The sequence below is a fragment of the Hippocampus zosterae genome, chromosome 2 (assembly GCF_025434085.1).
Source record: "Hippocampus zosterae strain Florida chromosome 2, ASM2543408v3, whole genome shotgun sequence".
In the NCBI taxonomy this organism is placed as follows: Eukaryota; Metazoa; Chordata; class Actinopteri; order Syngnathiformes; family Syngnathidae; genus Hippocampus; species Hippocampus zosterae.
Window position 1 is genome coordinate 25,659,488 of NC_067452.1, and position 18,043 is coordinate 25,677,530.

The 18,043-nt window shown below is 43.1% G+C and overlaps 1 protein-coding gene across 2 annotated transcripts; it reads left to right on the top strand.

Annotated features, from left to right (window-relative positions):
* Positions 1-40: 40 nt before the first annotated feature.
* On the top strand, positions 41-15,547 carry atp7b (ATPase copper transporting beta). Of its 2 annotated transcripts, XM_052057083.1 has the most exons (21): positions 43-369; positions 4,061-4,793; positions 6,033-6,248; positions 7,108-7,271; positions 7,851-8,012; positions 8,081-8,154; positions 8,242-8,425; positions 8,707-8,940; positions 9,205-9,296; positions 9,380-9,507; positions 9,866-10,020; positions 10,857-10,991; positions 11,176-11,370; positions 11,456-11,638; positions 11,943-12,126; positions 12,254-12,394; positions 12,465-12,607; positions 12,693-12,896; positions 12,975-13,092; positions 14,041-14,143; positions 15,337-15,547. In XM_052057083.1, exons 1-21 carry the CDS (start codon positions 244-246, stop codon positions 15,506-15,508), a joined length of 3,846 nt encoding a protein of 1,281 aa, XP_051913043.1. In that variant the 5' UTR covers positions 43-243; the 3' UTR covers positions 15,509-15,547. The 2 variants fall into 2 exon arrangements, with proteins under 2 accessions (XP_051913042.1, XP_051913043.1); XM_052057082.1 differs by having other exon boundaries at positions 41-369; positions 8,081-8,425.
* Positions 15,548-18,043: the final 2,496 nt, after the last annotated feature.

Below are 18,043 nucleotides of genomic sequence, written 5' to 3' on the forward strand. Positions count from 1 at the left end.
AAACCCCCTGCTATTTATTATCTGATTTTTGTTGACTCTTTTTTTGACATGAACCAATTTTGACAAAGATGACACGAGCGCACACACGAAGAAGTCACCCTTGAGGATGTTGACTGCTGAACCAGATTGTCGCTCTTGTCGCAACTCTCCGCTTGCTGTCGCCGTCACGACAACGGACTTTTGCCCTCTCTTATTGACAGATAAAGGCACGACACCGGCGCGCTGTGCCAGAGCAAGTCCGACATGTTGGCCTCCAAGTCGCTCAAAAGTTTGGCCAGGGATGTGTCCGCCGAACAGATGTGCATGGTCGAGTGTGGCTGCGAAAAAGAGCGCACAAATTCCGTGCACAGTTCAGAGCCACAGGTGCAGGTAGGCCTCGTCTACATTTTCTTTGCTGCTCGTTCTCTTCTAAAATGATTTTCAAAGACTTGTTTTAGTGATTTGTTGCCATAATTGTGCACATCTCCGTTCTCTCAGTATTGTACAACAGAACAGAAAAAGAATACATTTTTGTGGGTCATCGTATATTGTTTGGGAGGCAACTAAATTTCGTGTTTACAAAAATATTACAATAGAACGTTCGCTGTAATGAATGTAAACCCTTCGTCACACTCAGGTTCAGAATTTAAAACATGTTAGAAAAGTGTTGGAAGAGCGGTACTGCGTAGCAGTAGCGTCGCCTCCGAACATTTACAAGATCAACAAACTGATAATATATTGCTACTATAATGACGGAGCGATAACTACACAACCTGTCTCTCTTGGATAGGGTGGAAGAAGCAATCACGTCTTCACAACACAAAAAAAGAATCAAACGGAAACGTTTCCGCATCATTATGTAGTTGGAGCTGACCCGACACATAGACATTGTCAAAAGTAAACTGCATTATTTGCAAAACAAAAAGATGAAAGTAATTGTAATGAACAAGCCTGTCATCAGGATTCCTTTTTGACGAAAGGCAACATATAGGTCTATTGCGAGGTGTTGAGCTGGCTTGGACCTTCTTCAAGCAAAACTGACACTGTGTATCTCACTTCCCAAGGTTTGTTATGAAACGTAGGGCCTTGACCCATCATTGTGAACTGCATTCTCAAGTGCGATGGCCTTCTTTGTTTCCAAAGAGTTTGGAGTTTCTTTGTCTTGTGTGAAACAAGAGGACTATTTTGTTTAAATGAATACAGTAATCTGTTGTGCTTCATCTGTCACTAGCATCAGATGTCCAATCAGAATCACTGTATGCTTCTCATCCATGTCTGTCATCACACATAGTGTAACAAAGTCTCTTGTTAGTCATACCTTTTATGTACGTAACTGTGTGTTTTACTGTAGACCAGAGGTGTCTAAACCCAGTCCTTGAGAGCCGCTGTCCTGCGTGTTTTCCAATACATCCGATTCAAATGATCAGGATCATAGCAGGCTTTTTCAGAGTTTGCTGATGAACTGATCATTTTAATCAAGTGTGTTGGAGAAGGGAGACCTATGCCATCACACTGGTCCCTCGAGGACCGAAGTTGTTCTTTCTTGCTGTAGACCATTGTTGTTTTGTTGGTGTCGTGAAATATTAGGGATGAACTATATAAATTTCAATATAATCATGATTTGATCATCGTAAAGGGTGTTATTCAACTGGTCATTAAGAGCGAAGCGGAAGGGAGGGGGGAGTGGAGGGGAGGGGACGGGTTGTTCAAAGCAGACGCAGACATTCACCAGCAGCACAAAACATAGACAGACAGCCAAAAACAAAACAAACCAAAACAAACAACCCAAAAAAGTACAACACAGCCAGCATCCTATAGCGGCTGGGACAAAGACCCATATCGGAGCAGGTTTGGGAAAAAAAATAAGCGAGGAATTTGGCATGTGTGGTGAGTGTATTCAATTTTCAATTCAATTCAATTGTATTTATAGAGCACTATGAAACAGCCATCGCTGCATACAAAGTGCTGTGAATGGAGCAATTTAACATACACAATAAACAGTAAAACAAATCGGTAACAAAGACGGTAGAAAGCACCGAACAGCAAAACCAAGAACACATCTAAGTCATGCTGAGTCGAATGCCAAAGAATACAAGTGAGTTTTGAGGAGGGATTTGAAGATTGGTATTGACTTGTTTACAGCTGTTAAACTATAAACCAAGATAGCATTTAGCTGCCAAAGCAATAACATAACCACGAGCTGCAATGATATTGTCCCAAATTGTCTTTATTTCATGAAAGTGTGTGTGTGTGTGTGTGTGTGTCTTTTATTTCCCTAACTTTATTTGGCCGGGGGTCTGTGCGTGCGCAGCTGCTGCTGTGATGCAAGTAGGGCTTGGAATGATTTGAAGTTCTTCTATTGTACTGAAAATTCTTAAACCAAACCGAGTACTGACAGCAAATATATTGTCTATTGTATATATATGCTGCTGGATCTGAATTTGCCTTGTTTGCTCCAGTCCGATATGTACTTTGGACAGTAAAAGAGTGAACACCAGTGTTTTGTCAGTCAACTGTAATGTACTGCAAACCAAAGAGGACAAAAGTGTAGGGGGATAGAATTTGAACCTCCATATATGGATTTAAGATATCCTTTATTTATTTGTCCCACACTGGGGAAATTTACAATTTAGTGCAAATGTGCATAGAGCTTATTTTTGTGAGTAAAAGCATTATCTTGCATATGTGGACTTGTGTGTTATGAAGCTCAACTGAATGCCAGAAAAATCAATATGTGATGTAAGCATTTTCTGACATGTGTTTGCTCACACTGTCCGACTACAGAACTGACTTCGAGGTCTTTTCGAGGTGCCACTGGCTGACTTTAAGCAGAGTCACATTAGAAATCATGTGAATCGCAGGTCATGTGGCTTTATCGGTCCCTTCTGGATTAAGTGGAGGCCCTCTGTTAGCACACACACTTTATTGGGGGGGGTTAAAGTACTGATTCAAACCAAAATAGTCATGTCATTACTTGAACCCAATTACAGCATACAGGGCAAAGGAGCCCCAAATTGTACTCAATGATACTGTTACTCTGTGATTGGCTGGCAACCAGTTCAAGGATGCAGCCCGCCTACGGCCCGAAGACAGCTGGGATAGGCTCCACCACGCCTGCGACCCTCATTAGGATAAGCTGTTCAGACAATGGATGGAAGGATGGATAGGTTACTTTAAAATAGTATGGCTCAAGTAAAAGTAAAAAAATGTCTTCCAAATGATTGAAGGAAGAGTAAATATTCAAAGATAAAAATATTCTATCGCATGTGTTTATTTTATTTTATTTTTTGCAAAATTTACTACTTAAATTAAACCATTCCTGGTTAGATAAACATATTGAAAGACAGGAAAAAGTGTTGAAATAAAAAATTTAAATAAATACATTATAATAAATAAATAAAAACAAAAGTTAAATATTTCCAGTTACATCACTTTTTAATTGTCACATTATTGTTATTATTATTATTTGAAATGGCATGAGCTGTCACCTAACCAAGGTGAAGGTATTTGCTTGTCTCAATGATCCAAGGAGCTAAGTTGTCTTGGGCTTTATGATCCTGGCAGGGTCACTTATGGCAACAAACATATAACAATAAGAAAAAAAAAAGCAAAATATTTGAATGTTAGATTCAAGCTCTGAGGTTTTTAAATACGTTTGAACTGCTTAGCATGAAGTGTGTAAGAACATTTACAGGACTGGTGTCACAAAAGATACACTGTACTTCAAATCCAAACCACAAATTTCCCATTGCAAATATTACCATGGAGTCGAATGCATTTTCCGAGCCTTCTCTGCCACGCCTGCAAGGACTCCTGGAAGAATTGCATGAAGTCTCTTCTGACAATACAATACAATACATCCTCGTTTTTATAGCGCTTTCACAACAGCTGCAGCTGTAACAAACTCACTGACTGAATGAAGCAAACTCCGCACAACCGCACTCTTATGTACACATGCTCGTTGATCGTTTGGCCCACATTAAATGGGAAGACTCGTTGTTTGTAGACTGAGTTCACTTCTCTTGGACTACCGTGCAGAAGGGTTGGATGAGTAAATGATGCATGTTTGTCATTTTTGCAGCGAGGCCTTGACAATTTGGCCTACGAGTATGGAAGCCAAAGCGAATTCTGTCCTCCACTCCAAACCTCCACAGAAACCTTTAAACTCCTGGGTCTGGCCTCGGAGCACCCGCTCCATACCGTCATCGAGAGCAGGATCTCCAGGCTGACTGGAGTACTGGCCGTCACCACATCTTCCCCAAGCCAGCTGACCAAGGTGGACTACTCGAGCTCTCTGATCACAGCCGCCGAGATCGCTCAGGAACTGCTTAGGATGGGCTTCCATGTGGAGTCAGGGGTGTGGATCGGCGTGGATGGGATGCATTGCCAGTCCTGTGTGCAGTCCATCGAGCGGCGTGTCGGCACCCTGCGGGGGGTTTCACACGTTCGGGTTTCACTCGAAGAGGGCGCAGCGTTGGTTGTGTTTCAACCGCTTCACATCACGCGGCAGGAGCTGAGAGAAAAGATTGAGGAGATGGGGTTTGGAGCTACTTTACTGGCTGATGATCCATCTGCAGCTATCAGCCACTGGCAGGGGGATGTAACCCAAAATGTGACCGTCTGGATAGGAGGAATGACCTGCAACTCGTGTGTGCAGTCCATAGATGAGAAGATCTCTCATGTGATGGGGGTCCATTCCATAGAAGTGTCACTAAAAGATAAAAAGGGAAAAATTACCTTTGACCCAGGCCTCACGGGACCGGAGCAGCTTAGGCTAGCTATTGAAGAAATGGGCTTTGGCGCATCACTCCAAGGTAGGTACAGTGCACACGAATAATGTTAGACTTTAACTCAGAAATGTCAAACATAACACATGGGCCCAAACTGGCCTTCAGGAGGAAGTTGAAAGCACAAAAAAATACTGGTGGGACCGTGCAGTTGATAAAACGAAGCAAATTGCATGTACTGTATCGCATTCGGAGGTTCTATTTATTGTTTTTTTCCGTAAAATAATAGTTCCTTAAATATGAAGATTTTCCTCATGTACTTGTATTGCCTTGCATCTGAATGAAGCATCTTATGTTTATATATCCTAATTATGCTCCAATTTGACTGGTTCAGCCCACTTGACATAAAATTAGAACGTGGTCCCTGAATTACAATGAGTTTAACAGCTCTGCATTAATCTGGTATAAAACCTTTGTCCCAATTTCAAGTTCCTAACCTTCCTTATATACTTGGAATGGAACGAAAATGTATTGTCAAAGCAATCAAGAGTTCAAAATAACAGCTGTTTGGTGCCGACCAGAGATGAGAAATTCAGAGAGTAAAAACCCTGCTCCAATTTTGCTTTGGCCACACGTGCTTCTACTCATCTGGCATGATGACACCTTAAGCTAATACCAAACTGTGCCAGGATTTTTACTTTCTGGACCTGAATTTCCCATCACCGGTGCCTACATATTAGTGGTACTACGCAGCTTTGACACGAAAGTAATGACGCCCCTGATAATCAAACATTATGTCGCCATAGTAAAACCCAACGCACAGCGTTTTATTGTGATACTATATTTTGAAAAGATAAGGCAAGACAGAATGCATTGAATGTCAGGGCCACTCACCTTGCGTTAGCCTCGCACCGGCTACCATAGAAACCGAGCAGCCATGCACCCTCTCCACTGCAACATGAAGGGCTCTTCTGGACGTCTTTCTTTGAGGATTAACGTCATCAGCAGCTTGCCAAATAGGGGAATTGACTATGGCGAGGCCAAGCACAGGTTTGTATATTGCCACAGACATGAAGTTGAATCTAACATTCATAAGTAAAATAAAAGATGAATGACTGTGAACTTGTAAATGTGAAAATAAACAACTACATTCACTCCCAAAGACATACTTATGTCTTTTTACACTCCACACATTCAACCTCAGATACTTTTTTTTAAAACATTTTTCCAAGACTTAGGTTTAAAAAAAAAAAAGGGGGGGGGTCTAGAATTGGCTGGTACTAAATGAGTGAAGCTTTTATTCATGGCCGTCTTTCTGCTCATCAGAACCAGTCCAGACTCGAGAAGCGACCGTTGGCCATGAACTCTCTGACCTGTTGGACTGGCCTTGTGAAACAGAATTTAGCAACGGCACTGGATGCCAATCCACGTCTGCAAAGCAGCGGACCGGCACAAAAGAGAAAAAATGCTTCGTCAGCGTGAAGGGAATGACCTGCGCCTCGTGTGTGGCCAACATTGAGAGGAACCTGCTTAAACATCAGGGTGGGTTGTGCAGTGGCCGGCAAATAGAAACAAAAATGGAAAAAATTTCAGCCTAACGAGTCTCAAGGAAATGTTGCCTTGGAAAACACGATTACATCAACGCACCCATTTATGACCACACTAGTAACACGACAGCTTTTTATTTATATTACTTCATTGACTTTCGTCTGAAGTGAATGAATAGAGCAGATTTGGGAGTGCAGTGTGGTTTTGTGGAATAAATGCATATGTATGATCTTGACATGGTTTTCATATTGATTGCACTAATCCGGAAATGACAACGTCTACAGATAATGGGGAGAATCGATACGCTATGTTGTGGAAAGGAGTGGGCGTGAGGTAGTGGGGCTCTGTAATAGAGTGTGGTGGTGACAAGGGAGGCAAATGTCACCTTGATTTTTTTTCTTCAAAATACTAGTCATGTGATATTGAAGGAAGATTTCTGTTAGATGGAAAAATAAAAATGCCGACCGCACAGAAAATGCACGAAAAGGTCAGAGACCAAGATTAAAAAGTCTTTCTTGAGCCCTGTAGAACCTCTTCACAATGTATGACTGTCATTTAAAAAGCGATTGGTTGTTAGACAGCAGTCACTAAATACAATTCAAAATGTGGCGTCTGCGGTTAGACGCTTGCATCCTCTCTTCTTCAGGTACTTCCGGAGCTGTGATGTCACAGAAGCCAAACAATGAAGTGGCTAATGTTATTTCATGTTGTTATTTTCATTTTCAACAACCATTAGGTGGCACTGTATGGGGTAACGCGTTAGTTGGTCATATTATTGTAATGGACTGTCGTTCAAACCTCACGGTTTATACTTTCACTAGCACAGGTACTAAGTCTGACCTTTGACTTCCAGGGATCATCTCTGTTTTGGTGTCACTGATGGCCGGAAAAGCGGAGGTGAAATATGACCCTGATGTCATTGACGCTCCTGCTGTGGCTCATCTTATAGAGGACTTGGGTTTTGGGGCCAAGACTATCGAGGACAACACAGTCACTCACGGGAAACTTGATCTCTGTGTGAGTTGATTTAAAACACCAACAACTAGAAGAATGTGTTAAATAATATCACTCTCATTTGGATCAGAACTACAGTATACTCAATGTCTAAATGTGATCATTAACATTCATCCAAGAAAATTTTTAAAAAATGCCGTAATGTAAAGATGAAAGAGAAATCAAATATTGGACTAACGTCTTCAATTTGAACCAGGATTTGACAACAAATAGTTTAGGGGGAAAAAAAAAAAAAACTTTCATGGGGAAAAAACATTTGAAGAAAGTGTCCTCAAAGTTGCTTGAAAAGAGAATTTTGGGCGGTTGGATGGTGCTGGGGTGAATAATTTTTAGTTGAAAGAATCTTTTGGAAAAAAAACAACAGCTTTTGAAAAGATCAACTTCAATAGCATATCCCTGCTGATGTGTCCTTAAGACTAACAATATGCATGCATGGCAAGAAGCAACCTGTTGTGGGAATGAAAAAGATTTTTGGTCACGGTAAAATTGATTTTGATTTTTTTTTTTGTTTCTGAAAATGTTTTTAAATACATTAAAACTATTTAATTCTGAAGAATTAACTTTGCTTCACTTCGCCGACAGATAATGGGAATGACGTGTGCGTCCTGTACCCACAATATTGAGTCTAAACTCAGCGTAACCAAAGGGATCGTTGGTGCCTCGGTTGACTTGGCAACCAAAACAGCAAACATCCAGTTTGACCCAGATGTGCTGGGAGCTCGAGATATAATCAACATAATTCAGGTGAACCACGAGGCACTCCGTCTCAGACATTTTGTTGACAATATCTTAAGGTTGGTTTCTCCCTTCAGAACCTTGGCTTTGAGGCCACTCTGAAGAAGGCAGGCTACAAAAGCAACTTTGACCACACAGAAGAGATTCAACAGCAAGTATCGAATTACCACGCCCCGGTAAATTTATCGCGAGCATTCAAATGCCAAAGTAATGTGTGCGTGAATGTTTGCTTCAACAGATGGAAGACCTCTTTCCTGCTTAGCCTGGTGTTCGGCCTGCCTGTCATGGGCCTCATGATCTACATGATGGTGATGGACAGCCAGCACCAGCAGCATGGAGGCGCCATGGCAGAGGAGCAAAACCTGCTGCCTGGCCTCTCCATCCTAAATCTGACCTTCTTCCTCCTGTGTACACCTGTCCAGGTATAATGCTTTCCACAGAGGTCCACAATTCAGTAATTCTCAAACCACCAATGGTATGAAGGCTTCCTCTAGTGCAGGGGTCATCAGCCTTTCATTTGAAACTAAGGACTACTTCCTCTCTAGGCCTACTGACTAATTTGAAGGGCTATCGGTTTGATACACACTTTTGAAATAACTAATTTGCCCAAATTACCTTGATATGTTATTATTCATAAATGGTATTTTGGAGGTCAACACCTTTTTCAAACCAACATCATTTTCTGGCTCTCGTTTCGCACCAGGTCTTGGGAGGCCGATACTTCTACATCCAGGCGTATCGCTCTTTGAAACACGGCACAGCCAACATGGACGTCCTTATTGTGCTGGCCACCTCGATCGCTTACGTCTACTCTTGCGTGGTGCTGGTCGTGGCCATGGCAGAAGGAGCCAGACAGAGCCCAGTCACGTTTTTTGACACGCCACCGATGCTTTTTGTATTCATTGCACTGGGCCGATGGCTGGAGCATCTTGCCAAGGTACGAAATGGACACACAGACACCTTGTCAACAGACAGTAGAACACTTGATTTCCTTTCAGCCAATCTGCTTGTAATGCAAAGGTCATTTATAAACAGAATACACAAACCTATGTTATACTAATAAATCATTATTGCAAACATTTTTTGAAAGTTTTTTTTTAATCACTAAAAGTTAAAAAGGGTGTCTATTTTGTGTTCATTATTAACTGTTCTTTTATCGATGTACATCTTGATAACACACTTGTTGTTTCTTCAAAATAAGAGCAAAACTTCAGCAGCCTTGGTCAAATTAATGTCACTGCAAGCCACCGATGCCACTGTGGTCACCATGGGACCTGACCACTCCATTCTCAGGTGCAACAATCAATTACTTCAAGTTTGCATCGAACAAAATCAAACTGAGCTTGAATATGTTATTTGGCTTTGCTCTGCCTCAGTGAGGAGCAGGTGCCGGTGGAGCTGGTACAACGCGGCGATGTCGTCAAGGTGACTCCAGGAGGGAAGTTCCCTGTAGATGGGAAGGTGATTGAAGGAAGCTCGATGGCAGATGAGTCTTTAATCACGGGTAATTCATTGTTTAATATAAATAAATAAATTAAAAATATATATATAATTTTTTTTAATATAATCGGTGTAAAACCGGGAGGCATGTTTACCTCACATTCAAGAGATCCAGGCGTCAATCTCCATTGGATTATCTCTGTGTGGCATTTAGCCTGCATGGATCCCTTCTGTTTCATCCCACATGCTTAAAAGTGAGGACAAGTGGTATAAAAAAAGGATGGATGGACTTAGTAAGATTTTTTTAAAGTCACAGGATAAAAATGATACTAGCCCAGGATAAGATTGAAACAGCCCTATCAGCCTGTCTACTTCCAATTTACTGAGAGTTCATTTCATTTTTTCCTTCACACTTCCATTAGGTGAGCCAATGCCTGTTAGTAAGAGGGTGGGCAGCCCGGTGATCGCCGGCTCCATCAACGCTCATGGCGCTCTTCTTGTGGAGGCCACCCATGTCGGTGAAGACACAACGCTGTCACAAATTGTCAAACTGGTGGAGGAAGCACAAACATCCAAGGTTAGTCAATATGCATTTGTGAGTATTTCATATGAGCGCGCGATGGCAAATTTTCCAAGCCGCGAACCAAATTAAAGAACTGAGGAAACCAGTGCAGTTATTTTTTCCATTTATTCTTCCAAGAAAATTCATCCATTTCAAGGTCATCTTTATTGTCAAATATGCTTTATGTATGACATGCAGCATAGATGAAATGTCTTCCTCTCAATCCTCAGTGCAAACATGCTGTGCATTAAACACACACAGCTAAGACAAGATAGCAGCTACGCTGTATAAAAAGACATCATATGTCATCTGAACAGTATAAACAGTATCGACAATGTAAACAACATAAACAATGGCACACTTGTGGCTATTGTGGGTAAAGTGAGGTAGTGCATTGTGCAATACACAGATGTCGGATTATGAGGGGAGGGTCATAGTCTGTGACAGGAGGCAGGGGTCGGGCAGAGCAGGGAGGGAGTTGAGTCTCCTGACCGCCTGGTGGAAGAAACTGTTTTTGAGCCCGCTGGTTCCGACACGGAGACTCCGGAATCCATTTTATAATATTAGTCAGTCTGGCGAGTGACTGATACGGAGAGACTGACAAATCCTGTTCTTGCCGTAAAGGAAGTAATAGTAACTACTTGCACAGCATCTAATGGCCTGCAACCAGCACTAGCCTAATTCTCTCAGACAGTCTCTGAAATTGTGCACTGTTACTGCATATACAGACAGACCTAATGAACACAATTTGCAATGAAACTCCCGTGACTACCTCGTACTTAAGCCGCCTGAGTAAAATGTGTGTAGCTCCCGATGCCGCTCACTCAGTGCCCACTGTTGGGTTCTCGCAGGCTCCCATCCAGCAGTTTGCCGACCGACTCAGCGGATATTTTGTCCCCTTTATCATCCTGGTCTCTCTGCTAACTCTGGTGGCGTGGCTTGCCGTAGGCTTTGTCAATTTTGACATTGTAAGGGAGAACTTCTCGGTAGGTGTGCCTGCCCTCGTATTCATTGTTTTAGTTTTGTAAAGGAGTCAACTCAGTACTTTCATATCTTTTTTTTTTCACACAAATGTATGTACTTCAATGTACTAGGTACAGTGTTTGTGTACTTTTGTCACCTCTATTCACGTGCAGTCAAAATAGTAGCGTCATGCTATATTCTTTACAGGGTTATAACACCAACATATCCAAGGCAGAAGTCATCATTCGGTTTGCCTTCCAGGCGTCCATCACTGTTCTCGCTATTGCATGCCCCTGTTCCCTGGGGCTGGCGACCCCGACAGCAGTAATGGTGGGCACTGGGGTGGGAGCGCAGAGCGGGATCCTCATCAAAGGAGGCGAGCCCCTGGAGATGGCCCACAAGGCAAACCACATCCGTCCTCAACTGCACTCAATTCATGTGTCACCAAAGGATGAGGATGCCCATCTGCCTCTCACTCTCTCTTCAGACCAATGTGGTGATGTTCGATAAGACCGGCACCATCACTCACGGCGTGCCGCAGGTGACGCGTGTGTTGGTGCTATGGGAGATGGCCCGCATGCCTCTGAGAAAGATCATAGCAATCGTGGGAACAGCAGAGGCCAGCAGTGAGCACCCACTTGGCGTTGCAGTTGCCACGCATTGCAAAGAGGTGAGTTGTTGCATTCTGTCTCAGCTTTCTCAAGTCAAGTGAAGTCAATTGTATTAATGCAGGCAACAGCACATCTAACAATGGCTATACCCGTGGTGTTGTCTTAACCTTGGGCATTCCACGGCAGTCTAAGCCAAACGGCATCACAACTAAGATATGAGCCAGAACTGGCTTAACTCATCCCTGACTATAAACGTAATCAATCCTATGTTAGGTTTAGTCTGTAATCTGTGTCAGAAAATTCGCCAAAGGCTCCACCTGCCATTCCACTTAAAGATTTGATGGTCATTGTTCTTATACTTAGGAGCTTGGTGCGGATGTGCTTGGTTACTGCCAAGACTTTCAAGCAGTGCCTGGCTGCGGGATCAGCTGCCGCGTCTCCAATGTGGATCACCTGCTTCCACAGCAGAGTGAAGAGCAGTTCTTGTTGACCGGGGCATCTGCAAAAAAAAGCGATTTCGTTGAGGCAGCCGAGACACCGAATGCAGGTGTGTTACCTTTCCGGCCCGGTGACCTGACAACAGTTGATTTTTCTCTTGGTGTTGTCGTTTTAATACTTCATAACTTCATGTTTGCTGACTTTGAATCTAGTCCATTTTTTGACCTCGGATCCAGGTGAGGTTTTATGTTACTCTGTCCTAATCGGGAACAGAGATTGGATGAATAGGAATGGCCATCATGTAGGAGCCGACGTGGATGCCGCCATGTCGAGTCATGAGGCAAAGGGGCAAACGTCTATTCTGGTGGCTATAGATGGTGAGCAAAGGAAGAAGACTGTTGTTGTTATGACGGCTTGCTGCACTCTATCATAAGGTGCTTTATGCAGGCGTACTGTGTGCCATGATCGCCATTGCGGACACAGTAAAGGCAGAGTCGGCCTTGGCGGTGCACACACTCAAAAGCATGGGGATCCAGGTGGTCCTGCTAACGGGGGACAACAGACGCACAGCTAAAGCCATAGCTGCACAGGTGACTGTACTAAGAGGAGTATGTAAAGTAGTGAGCGTTCAACCCCCCACATCCGTACACGTATACCTGTGTTTGTCGGCCACAGGTAGGGATCAGGAAGGTTTTTGCGGAGGTGCTGCCCTCACACAAGGTGGCCAAAGTGCAAGAGCTCCAGGAACAAGGCTTGCGAGTGGCCATGGTGGGGGACGGCGTCAACGATTCGCCCGCCCTTGCACGTGCCGATGTCGGCATCGCCATCGGTACGGGCACTGATGTGGCCATCGAAGCAGCGGATATCGTTCTCATTAGAGTGGGTGGCGTCCAATGCGCGCTGTTTACTTGCAACGATGTCGCTTACTCGCATGGGCCGACTGTTTGTTTTCGACAGAATGACCTCCTGGATGTCGTGGCCAGTATTGAGCTGTCCAAGAGGACCGTGCGGAGGATACGGATAAACTTTTTCTTTGCTGTTATCTACAACCTTGTCGGAATACCGATTGCTGCAGGTGAGCACTTGTAAGCTACGACATTAAACGCACATCATTCTTGAGTGGTTCCTTGGTAACGAGAGCTCAGGCTCTTAATACACTGTTTGGGTTAATGCCAGTGGCTGTTTTTTTTTGTTTAGTTTTTTTTGCCACCCCCCCTGCACACACACACACAAAATCACATCATAGTCCAACAAATGAAAAATCAAATTTGACCAAAATGGTAAATGGAGTGCACTTAAACTGCCTTTTACAACGCTGCACATCCATCCATCCATCTATTTTCCAATCCACTTATCCTCACAAGGGTCGCGGGGAGGTGCTGGAACTTCTCCCAGCCGTCTTCGAGCAGTAGGCGGGGTACACCCTGAACTGGTTGCCAGCCAATTGCAGCGCAGAAACACAGAGGAACAACCATATACGGTCACAACCACACCTAAGGGCAATTTAGATTGTTCCATCAACATACCATGCATGTTTTTGGAATGTGGGTGGAAAGTGGAGTACCTGGAGAAAACCCACGCAGGCCCGGGGAGAACATGCAAACTCATTGCACATTCACAATTTTGAAGACTGCCAATTTCAAAAGGGTGTCGAGTCGTGACGTTGGGTGCGGGAGGCTTGGAGAGCAGGAACAAGAGATATGATGTTTTTAAGCCTAAAATTAAACTGCTAAAAGGTCATGTTTTCATGATCATTCCCATTTGAATGTGTTCTGCCAAACACAAAGCCTGCATTATTTGTTGTGTTATTACGGTACTGTATGTTTAAACAGTAGAAATCTGTCTAGTGCTGTTATTCCTATTGAAAAAAAGTTGAATGTGGAAAATTGATTTGAAATGCAAACAATTTTAGTGAAGCTTATGATCGTGGAATGAATCGAACTGCTAAGTCAAGGTAGCATTGTACACTGTATATGGGCCCTGGAAGCTTTGATGATTCAGCCCTCTCGTCTGCCCACTTCAGGCATGTTCATGCCTGCCGGCCTGGTGCTCCAACCTTGGATGGGCTCAGCTGCAATGGCCACCTCGTCCCTTTCTGTGGTGCTGTCGTCTTTGCTGCTCAGATTGTGAGTTCTGATTCGCGAGTACACTGTCTGTGCGAGTGTTATTTCCTGTGTGGAATTTGCATGCTCTCCCATGCTTGCATGTTTTTCTCCAGGTACTACGGCTTCCTCACACGGTCCAAAAACATCCACTTTAGAGTCCTCAATAAAACTAAAATTTGTGTTTTGTTTGTTGAATGGCTGTTTGTCAATATGTGCTTTGTCATGGATTGGCTAATAGTCCAGTATTAGGTGTAGCGCGTCTTTTGTCCAAAGTCTGCTGGGATTGGCTTCAGCTCACCAGCGTCCCCCGTGCGGGTAAATGATACAGAAAATTGATGAATAGATGTCAGAGTTTTTCTCGGACAAAGTTAAAGAAATGACTCGGCCCACAGGGGAAATTGTCTTCAATATCGACGGGAGGTATCTCCGAGGGCGAACGACGGTAGTCGCCTCGATGATCACACTCAGAGCTCCCTCTCCGCCAATTCGAACTTTTATTTGTAACAGGAAAAGAAAAACCCTGCCCCCGATATTTGCATACAGCGCCCCCGGTCCGGCCCCTCGATAGTGATTGGTTACCTTGGATTAAGCTTCGAACCACCGGTACGTTGACGCCTTTCTGTCTGGTCGACACTGAATCAACGTGTTGCAGACTTAGCGGGCGACAAATGTCGCCTGAGCGTGACGAGTGTTCTCAAATCGTCTTTTGTTGTTCAATAACGCTTTGTTCCCGAATCGTACATTCCCCCTATTTGACCGAGTCTAGCCTTCTCCCCTGTTCACCCCTTTGCATTGACGTGATAATTGTGGATCTCAAAAGCCCTCCGCCCAGACAGCCGGCGCCTTTGCGCCCATGCATTTGGGAGCCGGATACGCACCCAAACGTTGAGACGTGCCCAAATTAAATGAAACTTTAAACATGATACAATTTTGCTCAGAGATTGCTCTATCAATAGATAATCCAGATGGTGCATTGAGTAGCAATTTATAGTTAATTCCACATTCCACCAACCAGCACAACAAGTACAGGTTTGATTAGATAAACTTTTACAACATCTGCAAAAGCAGGAACAATTTTCTTATTTACCAATACTGTTAAGGCAGCTGTGGCATAAGCCTTACATGGTGGTGGTCTAACTAACTGATTAAGCACTGTTTGTGTGTATGTAAACGCTTCATCGGCATCCATTAAGATGCACGTCTCTTTCCGGCAGGTACAAAAAAACGTCGGTGGAGGTGTATGAAGTACGAGCAAGAGGCCTGATGCGGAGCATCCGGTCCTCACAGATCAGCACGTTCCCGAGACTAGAAGGCCAGCGGCGCAGTCCAGCACCTTCCACTGGACCCTGGGAACAGCACAACACCAATGGATCACTTGTTTTATAAGACTTTATATATTTATGTCAATAAATCTTTTCCAAGTAATGTTGTGTGCTGTGATGGATCAAACATAAAGCGACGCACCAATCCAAAATGTGTATTATCCAAAATTGTACTGGTATTTCAATTTTAACTTTTTAGTTTTCCAACCTGAAAAAATAGCTACCGGTAATCACATCCGCAAAGGTTGAATCGAGGTAACCGGACTGCTCTTGTTTGTTGAAGACGTTTCACTTGAATACAAAAGTCTTCTTTGGTTCTAATAAGCGGTTTTGTCACAAGGTACCATTTGCTAAGCAGAATGTTTTTTCACTAACTACGCCAACAATAACCCTTTTTTTTTGCTGTCTTATTTAATTGGCTTAAAGCTGAAACATTTTCAAGCCCAGTTGGATTGATTTTAAGATTTGCGGATGACCGTGACCTGGACGACAGACAATCCACACAGACAGTAGAGCACATCAATTTTGCTCCATTTTAGTGTTTCAAGTGTTACGCTTGTTAGATTTCTGACTTTTCAGAGAATCCCAGCGCTCAAGATTTGTGCCTGAAATTTCATTCATGGAACTATTACTTTTGAATCTAAACACATCCTTAAACATAGGAAGGCTTTCAGTACCCTGGAGAGTTTTCTTGGCTATGACATGTAATTGAAGATTCAAGAATCAATCCAAATGGAATCATCTGTTGCAGCCTTACCCAATCACTCCAACCCCATAACAACAAAAGGGCCTCCAAACAGAAACAGTCTGGTGACCAACACGCGGCACAAAGACGTTCAGTATCCCATCTGCAATGTCCTCTGATCGACACTCACGCGTTGCTATCGTGTTGATTTTGTTTTGTTACGAGCAGACACATTTGTCAATCCCACGCTCTGATGTGCCTTTGACTGAGGAGCTGACAAGGTCTTTTTAGCATAAAAATATCAAGGCCAAAGACATGGATGAGTCAGGTTGAAATCAAATACCAGTGATTAAAAATATGTTGACCAAAAGACATGTGAGGGCATACTGTCCAAAAGTCAGTTTCCCTAGATATTAGACAAGAGGAAGTACTTTCGCAGCCTCAAGGGATTTAAACCTCTCATTCTTTCGAGGAAGACTTGATGTGATGCAGGTGCTTGAACTAGTGCCTCATAGATTTGTTGAAATGAGCTCTTTGTTGCTGTGTGTTGGCTAATTTTAAAAACTGCATCAGCTTCTGATGAATGACCTTCCCAGCCAGTGTGCCGAGCACGTTTGCTACCCATCTGCTTTGGAACGTGTTTCTCTATTGCTCCCTGTGGAACAAATCTAGTTGATAAATCACAAAGCAAAGTTACAAAACAAACAAAAAAATGTACCAAATAAGAGTCGGCATAAAACAAAAGTTACGTGGTCATTCATTCACGTTTTATTTCACCGAGCCTCATCCCTCTCTCATCCAAGAGTATAGTTGACATGTTCCATGTTTTAAGTATGTATTAATGGCCTTACCTTGACCACTACAACGCGAACCAAGGTGCCCTCCAAGCCCCCCAAATTGTGTCTTCCATCAATGTTCTATATTTATTGTGAAAAAGTATTAGCGGGAGAGGTAGGGCACAAACTAGTTGCCACTCAAGAGCAGAGCACCTATACACAAAGCAGTCAGGCAATCTAAAATAAAACGATTCATTTAATTCCTAAATAATCTCCTTTTGTATTATTTACACTTTTCAAAATGTACTCAGGGGGCAGAATGATGAATGGGGGTGATCAAAGCCACGCGGTGGCACATTATCATCCTCCAGACGCCAATCCCAATTTTGCATTCATTTTTGGATTGCACACATGGATGTTGATCTCCTCCTATTTGTGACATAATATGTCCAAAATTTGAGAGGCGCATATTTTTGTGAATGCCTCAGTGAGAGTAATCACATTAGCAAAAAGCTTCCCTTTCCACTGATTTAGCAATGTACTTAAGTCACTGCCACTTTTTTATTGCATGTCAACAATGCATTAAGCGAACAAAAACGGCAATAAATGTGCCGCAATATATTTTAGTATGATGACCATATGTAAGACACTTTGATGAGTGAAATACAAAGCCTAACCCTTCACTGGTCCCAGTCAAGAAGAAAAGGACTCGTTTGCCAAACATCCAGGAAGAGATGAAGAGATTTGAAGTGTTTGCTTTCACTCATCACTTCATTCAGCGCTTGGAGCAGGTGGCAGGGATGCTGATTGTATGAGCAAGCTTGAAGGCTGATGACCTGATTGCATCAAATGGATGGGAAAACAGATAACTGCGCTTCTGCAAGTATGTAGTCACCCCGTTATGCATTAGGAAGGGAAATTCCCAGCATTAAAATGTACAGTCAGGATTGAAAAAAATGAGATCATGTTACGATTGATTGCCTTATGGTCAATCAACTTCCCGGAAATGTTAAAGTACAGTTCCGTGAAAATATTTTTTCACGGAACTGTACTTGAACATTTTACAACAAAATATTTTCACGGAACTGATTCGTGATTTCTGTGTTCTTTGCATATATATGATATACAAAGGTTTAAG

Bases quoted from the DNA above. Each gene is read 5' to 3' on its own strand.
- atp7b (XM_052057082.1), top strand. From the start codon at position 244: ATGTTGGCCTCCAAGTCGCTCAAAAGTTTGGCCAGGGATGTGTCCGCC. The intron at 8,426-8,706 runs GTATAATGCTTT...GTTTCGCACCAG, and splicing joins TCCTGTGTACACCTGTCCAG to GTCTTGGGAGGCCGATACTT. The intron at 14,144-15,336 runs GTGAGTTCTGAT...TCTTTCCGGCAG, and splicing joins TCGTCTTTGCTGCTCAGATT to GTACAAAAAAACGTCGGTGG.